Source organism: Anopheles nili, chromosome 2 (assembly GCF_943737925.1).
Source record: "Anopheles nili chromosome 2, idAnoNiliSN_F5_01, whole genome shotgun sequence".
Lineage (NCBI taxonomy): Eukaryota > Metazoa > Arthropoda > Insecta > Diptera > Culicidae > Anopheles > Anopheles nili.
In genome coordinates this window covers 7115514-7123516 of record NC_071291.1, presented here as the reverse complement: position 1 = coordinate 7123516, position 8003 = coordinate 7115514, and the positions used below count along the sequence as shown (strand labels likewise).

The window sequence follows — 8003 nt, the reverse complement described above, 5'->3', positions numbered from 1 at the left end:
TTCTGACAGGAAAGAGGCTCTAGTTTAAAGCATCCTACTCACAAACAACTCCGGCGTAGGCACTCGAGAACGAGGTGCCACAAAGTTTTGCGGCAGTGAAGCTCGTTCAAGCAAGTGATAGTTAAGAGCGCGGGTCTTGATTGTGGCGCATATGTGTGAAAAATGACTCCGGGGCATTGTTATCTAGATTTTCCGCAGGAGTTGCCCCGTCCAATAGGTGCCCAGTGGCGACTCACACTCGGTTGGCTTATTTATTACAAATATTAGTTTTCATCTCGTTTGCGCTGAAAATAACTTCCTAACTATCCAACTTTGTCATACGACATCCTTGGTACTGCTTGCCATCGTTGGTAGACCAACCGACCGTAAGGTGACCGTCGACTGGGCCGTAGTTGTTAGTGTGAATATGTAGAATTTTGCACGAACGAGGTAATTGACTGTACTTTATCAAACTTTGCGCACATGCAAAACGGGGCAGAACAAAGGGAATTCCTTCCTTCCTTGCGCAGAAATGAAAAATGAGGCACGGTTCCGATGGGATGTGAGCATCGAACATGAGTTCAGGACGGTAAAAATCAGATGACCTCGCCAGCTGCAGCCATGGTTTTCAGAGTAACGTTATTGAGCCACACACTCTTGGGTAATGAGCATACTTATGATTTACCTGAGTTCGCTCATCAACTCTTAAACAATATTATATGATAGTGCTGTTGCAATATGCAACCCAACAGGTCAATAGGTTTGATTTTTAAAACCTGCGTAAAACTTATGGATAGATTTATTAGCTAAATCAATGCTCATCGTTTGTAGTATGCATTTGAAATCTTGTATTTTAATACCTACAGATAAGCTCTATTGGCGAGCAGAGCGGTTAAATTTTAGCTCCCAACTCGTAGTTCCGAAAAAAAAATCAGTAAATAATACAAACAACTCTTCGTTTTGCTTAAACTTGGCACATTTGCTTCTTACTACTAAATACATAGAATCTCGAAATTTCAGTTCCATTGGTGTCAAATAAATGGGGAGCGCTCCTTATAACCACAGTATTCCTTCAACCAATTCTGTTGATGAAAAAAGCTAAAGTGTTGGATAGCGGATCCACTTTTCATATTTTCTAATGAAGCAGTAAGACGACGTTTTGTACGCAGCCTACTGATGCATTATATTTCATACCCCATAATGTGAAACAGTGCGGCATTACATAAGCGTGCTGGCGCTCAAGTGCACGTAGATCGTGTTAGTGTTGCCAACCCTAACATATGGAGATTGAACTTGCATTTTACTCGAGCCAGCTGCGAGTCGCATAAAGTTCGTGCCGGTAATTGGTACCAATTATTTCCCCAACACGTCCTGCCGATGGAAAAGGTGGTCAAATGGGCAAATTTGCTCATTCGTGACAGAAAAGAGTAGAGCAGGCTTCGCTGCGGGAGTGTGATAAAATTAATCTGAATTACATCCGTGCCTCCAATGGTGCCGGATTGCAAAAGTTAAGAAATTAATCAAAAGACCATCCCCCATGCCCGGAAGCCACGGCACGCTTGCAGGCAAAACAGCACGAGGTAGCGCTTGCGTGGAACGGAGCAAAAACCGGACGCAGGAAATTTATGTACAAAACAAAGTGTAATTAACTTGTCAGGTTGCATGAAGTTTTAATGTTACACTCCTATCGGAAGAATCGATTTAGCCTACCTAGCTCACGTTGTGAAATTGCAAGTCAAACAGCTTCACCCAACATAAGCTTCGAGCTTTGCCACTGACTCTAGTGTTTCTACATCGAAGGCCAAAAGCTAGAAGCTTACATTTAATGTTCGTTCGTATGCATGCAATTAACGCTCTACTGAATGCTGTATTTATCTGCTTGCCAGCAAGTGTTTCAAAACCCTTCCCGTCCAAACGCTAAGTAATCAACCCGGACACATCTTCTGTGTTTTAGGTTAAGAAAATCGTGTTAATCTAAGAACGGCCGTTAGACTAAAGTCCGGGAAATGAACGAGAGGTTTACACTGCACTATTTCAAAATTTTCATCATTTACAAATTGTTGGATTATGATACCATGTCCCTGAAACTTCTTGTACGACCAGCGCTGATCACTTCAAGTTCATTGAGCTCTTCGTTGGATTGATTATAATATTATGTTTGAACACATACGGAATAGCACAAGTTGCTACATGAGCTTATATTTGTAGGTTGAACCTTTTTTGGCGACTATGTATGTGACTATGTTGATTTATGCATTTACTAAGCCAACACATTATCAACAAAACCAACTGTTTTTCATCTATACATAAAAATATATTGTAAGTTCTTCAATTGTGTTGAATTCAACCCCAGAATTGCTTGTCTTTCTCTTTTTTTCCTCTAGATGCAATTTTAAGACCAGATTATGTATAGCAAATGAAAATCGATTATTATATACCGATCACGGGAAAATTTATATCCTGGCTGTTTTTCGAAACTTTAAGAATGGTTGTGACAGACTTGCGAGCGTAAGAGTGATAAATCATTTCTTGTTTACCGGACACACATTCGTATCATCTCGGACAACATGCCTGTCTGAAAGCAGTTCAATCCGAAACCTTTCATGATACGCCAACCAACCGTGGTGGGGATCGCATATACGGTGAGCATCGCCGACGGTCGATGTTGATAAATTTGAGATAAATCGATTTCCCAAGCAACGTTAAAGTGCTTTAAAAATAATATACTACGCTACAAGAGCCAACGTACGCTCCTAAAACCGCTTTTGACTTTCCTATTCATGTTCGTTTGTCAACAGATGGAAACCGTTGCCAGGAAAAGATATGGACGGCTTGGTCAGTGGAAAAGAAAATCGTGAAGAATGAGAAAGCAGTCCAAGGCAGTCTTTTACCTAACATTCTTTACGTATCCAGTCGTACCGAATCGGTTTCCGTCAATAGACTTTCGTTACGGTCAGTGCACATCGTCGAGCGAAACATTAACTGCTGCATGAGGAGTGTAGCAGGAATTTCTTGGTATTTTTCTATCGACCTGGCTAAAGATGGGGGTTTTCTGCAAGTTTGGCACAAAATTGAATAAGTTTAATCGAAAGTACATTTTTTGGTGGGTTTTTAAAGGAGAAAGCGACCACCAGTGATGACTTGTACAATCATACAGAATATAAATGTCGTATACGAGTAAACTGCAAGTCGTTTCGATACCCATAAGCCGATTGTTTCGCTAGAACGGTAAAAACTAAACAGGTAAATAAAATAAATTTGATTGGAGGATGGTTTTATACTTACATACACATATATTCTAGAAAGCATATAATATACGTCTACGTTAAACCTTTTGCATAATATTAAAATGATCTCTGATACTGATAATTTCTATTTATATTTATAACTGTATTATTAATTGACCCAACAACATCAAATTTGAAAATTGATTGATAATCTGCTTTGAAATATGCACATTTGCAGTAGGTTAATTCAATAATGTATACTAAGCTGGGCTTGAATAGCGGCAAACCCTGGAAACGATGATTAAATTCATGGTCTGCAAGCAATCTGCATATTTAACAGACCCGAAAAGTTTGTACCCGAAGCAATAACGATAACTTAACGATCCATAAACAATCAAATGGGCCATGGAAACCACCAGCTGTGAGCGAGAAAATGACATTGATGAAAACTTGCTGGCTTTTGTGCCGTATTTGACACTGTATTCAATTTTCAACCCGAGAGCTCTCAGAGATAAACTGCATTCAAAAGAATAAAACAATTTTCGCGTTTCCTTAAGTTTGGTTATTTGCAGCCTGTAAACATTACCTTTAAAACTTGAGTAAAATATTTTCTTTTTAACAGTCATACATTTATTTTTTATCCCTTATTTTGAATAATTTAAATGATAGTGTACAGAATAGATCACATTTAGTTTAAGATATTTTCAGGCAGATGTTGAAGGCAGAAATGCGAATGGAAACCTTTTTTGACATTTTTTTTACATATTCACTGCTATACTTTCAACTATAATTATCTATTTATCTATTTTTTTGGTTTTTCACTTATAATGACTGTTTTTACTGATACTACTTGCTGATTGATGTTTTTGTTAAAACTGACGTTGGGTCAATCAGAGATGTATACTGTTGTTGGACATGAACGTATGTATTTTTGTAACTTCCTCCGGGGATTTTCGCATTCAACGTCCGATAGCTACAGCGGATTGAAGTATCAGTAATTGACGTTTGGATGCAGTAGCTGGGGAGTTAACCGTTCATTGAACCTACAATCACGTAAATATGCGTAAGCTAAAATATGCAAAATACACATACTTTTTTTTCACACACATCCTGCTGAAATATGTATAGAAAACGTAGAGAAAACATCACCGTATAGTTTGATATGGTGTGGTTATGAAGAATAGTTACAATGAAAACAATGAACATACTACCGAAAGATGCTACGCTGAGAATGATGATGCCCTAGTTATTAAGCAACATAGGTTCTTAGAATTGGTTTGAAACCTCTGAAACCATATCAATACTTGAGTCATTAGGCTCCTAGAGTACATGCTAATGATTGTGGTTAGAGCTCAAAAGGTCAAGCTTGATTGCTGCCGCTTCTCTATGCTATTATTTTACTATACGATTACTATCGAAGACAGCCAACAAAGCAACAATGAGTGTTCTGATAAGGCAATCTTATTGACGTGCACATCGGACTGTTGAAGTAGACGGATTTAAAACAATAAGAAATAATTCTTTATATTTTCTTCGTAGACTCCTCATTCAATATTAGGAAATGGCATAATATAAGTGAAAGTGATTGATTTTGTGTGAGGCTAACCAAAACATTATAAAATATATACATTGTTAACTTCTACAAAGATTTCCCCACGCATATCGTTCATTCTCTCATAGTGCCTATTAGGAAATCGTAAAGTAAGTTATGCGATTGTTTGGCGAAGTGCAGCATTCTGACCCAAACTACAAGCTCAACAAGTGAAGCATTTAGTAAGTTATCAATTGGTGGTTAGACCTGCTATAAAAGTATATATAGTTGTGGTTTTTCTTCAAGTACTTCTTCAGAACCCAGAATAGTGCTTCAAGTTCTTTGTGAAGAGCCGTTTGCTGACAAGCGAAGAAAATATAAATTGATGAACTTGTACCAAGCAAAATGAAGCTATCTTTGCAGTGGTTGTTTTCGGTGGTAATTGTTGTGATGATGTTATGTGCAGGGTATCTACCCTTGGTAAGAGCATCATCAATTGGAAATAGCTCCTACACGCCTAAGCTACCGGTAACTGTCTACTATGAAGCGCTGTGCAGTGACAGCATGGTGTTCATCAAAAACCAGCTGTATCCGACTTGGTTGCGCCACGAAAATAAAATGAACCTTCGTCTGGTCCCGTTTGGAAAGGCTTGGGTAATTATCATCAAATTGCTCGACGTGTCATTTCCTCTACAGACACATCCGTCTGCATTCCTATGAACCACTATTTCCAGATTGAAGAACGTGCGAACGATACGCCAAAGTTTTATTGTCAGCACGGCCCTCGGGAATGCGAGCTGAACATTTTGCATGGTTGCATACTGAAGAAGCTAGCATTTAAGAAGGCCTTCCCGGTGGTGGCTTGTCTCATGACGAACTTCCAGACGAGCTTTGATCAGGTACTGAGTGAGCAAAGTGCACTGAAATTGTTTGCCTAGTTCGTTGAATAAAACTTTTTACTCGTTATTTCTTCTTCACTAAAAGTGCATCGAAGAATATGCTTCGTACAAGCAAGGTATCGTTAATTGCAGCCAAGGGCAGAAAGGGGCCAAATTGTTTGCCAAGTTTGGTAACGAAACAGACAGCGTTCATCGGCCACTCCCGTTCGTACCCTCCATCGTCGGTGATCAGGTGCGAGGTGTAGAAATTGCATCGTTTTAAGAATCGATTTGCATATAATGTCCTTTTTCTTTCGTTACAGCCATATGATTTCTATGAACAGGACGATTGGCTTCAACATTTTGAAAGAAAGTTTGCTGAACGTTATGAAGCAAAGTTCGGTACAAAGCCATGATTGTATTGCAGCAGTCACTAAAAGAAGCATTATATGTAAGATTTGAAATACAATCGCAAGTATCATTTATAGATATATGACTGCGTCATTGGGTTCATTTTCACTTGCAGACCAGATAATCAGACCAACGATACTTTGAAAATCATTTGGATCAATTCGTTGGTTAATATTTTATTCGAGGTAATTCAAGGTAAGAATTTGAAGGTACGGATTAATTTTCAACATCCAGGCGCAGTGACATTAAACACAAATAATACTGATGGAAAAATCATGGTAGACCTTCTTTACCGACCGATTGTGAGATTGTTGGTATGAGCTGTAATGTGTAGGACATACAATTTACGCGCTGAAGGTCATCGTTTTTGCTAGAATGAGTGAAGTACTTTCGATTAATTATTGTAATTAGCAATCACATCGATCATTGTCCCATGCCGTGTGGGTGAAGGATTTCGCCAATAAATCTCACCGTTTCTTATCACACGCAAAAGAATCTCGTCCTCGTTCGCTTGTCGGAACAGGAAACACGCAATTGAGACAGGCCCTGAGCGCGTGTTGGTGCAATCAGAGCTCGAGATCTTCGTGGGTCGGTCTACCTAGTCGAGGTGAACCTTTTCAAACAGTCGAGATTAAGGTGTGTGTCGTGAATTATATCTTTATTTTCATGCCAAGTCCTTGGTCGTACGGTGATTTATTTCAGCATTTGGGGTCAGTTTACATTACATTATTATTATCATCTTATTTGACGCATGAATCGTTTCTTGGCCACCAATATTGGACACCACTAGAGAGGGCTTGTGGTCATTAAACTTATATTAAAAGCTAATAATATTTTCACGTGTGGTATGAAGTAAAATGTAAAGTAGCAATGTAAACCATCGATGTTATTTAGCTTTTTTGCTAGATGAAAGGACACAGTATCATTGAGAACAACAACACCGATGTAACTGAGCTGAAGAATAGTTTTGCAAAGAATAAACTTTTGTAATCAGCTTTAGAAACTGGTTCGTGTGAATGTTCCGAAAGGGTTATGTCAAATTGTAGAAATATTATTAGCTCCACGCGATAATCGCACTTACAGGGAAGCAAGTACTGCACCATGGTTACATTTTTGTATTGAGGGATAAGGAATGGTATTTTATTGTGTACTGCCAAACCTCCCATGTTTTTGGACGCTCTGTTACAAATCAACAATTCGAACGCCTCATCGAAGAGGTTGTATTTCAAATTGCAACCAGATGTGTTGACTCCAACATTGATCGTCTTGTGGTCCATTCGAAACGTTCCGTGTAAGTATTTGTCACACAAGATTGTTACGTTCAGCCGGCCGTTGTTATATGAAACGTAGGTTTTCATGCAGAGGCCTTTGTTGTGATCTGGCACATTCATTCCCGCTAGCCCGAAATCGTTCAGCTCAACATATGCAAGCGATCCTGTAAATTCTATTTCACTCCAAGGTGGCGCATTGTTCTTCCAATAAGATGGACACTCCGCACAATGGAAACCTAATCCATGCTTTACTTGACACAGAATCGCCACAAGCATGCCGCACAATGACAGAGACACACCCTCACGCATCATAATATGAAGGACCGGCTCTCGTTTATGAGAATATCTTACTACGAAGCAAAAATGAATTTTTGCCTCGACGTATCTAGTTCATTGTTCAATCGTAAGTCATTATTTAGCACTTGTGAAAATGTACGAAGCTTACACGTACTCACTAACCTAGTACATGAAGTTTGGCTTGGGATAATTTACCCAAAGAGGTGTGCTTATATGGGTAGCTATCAACTTCCTGGTTGGAAAGTTTTTGTTAGCACATGTTTTTTTCAGGTATGGTTGTATGATTGGACGATTATCATTTTTTGTTCAATTTTTTCAAAGCAATGACGACTTGTCTTGAGCAACAATCAACATTCATCAATCAACGTTGTTTCATAACGTTTCTGGCATGTGCTGATATAATCATCAA

General features: G+C 38.9%; 1 protein-coding gene across 1 annotated transcript; it reads left to right on the top strand.

Moving 5' to 3' along the window:
- Positions 1–4102: 4102 nt before the first annotated feature.
- LOC128721793 (GILT-like protein 3) lies at positions 4103–6223 on the top strand. Its single transcript, XM_053815585.1, has 6 exons — positions 4103–4127; positions 5204–5391; positions 5472–5636; positions 5722–5868; positions 5939–6066; positions 6142–6223. The coding sequence occupies exons 1-5, from the start codon at positions 4103–4105 to the stop codon at positions 6029–6031; spliced, it is 618 nt and encodes a 205-aa protein (XP_053671560.1). The 3' UTR covers positions 6032–6066; positions 6142–6223.
- Positions 6224–8003: the final 1780 nt, after the last annotated feature.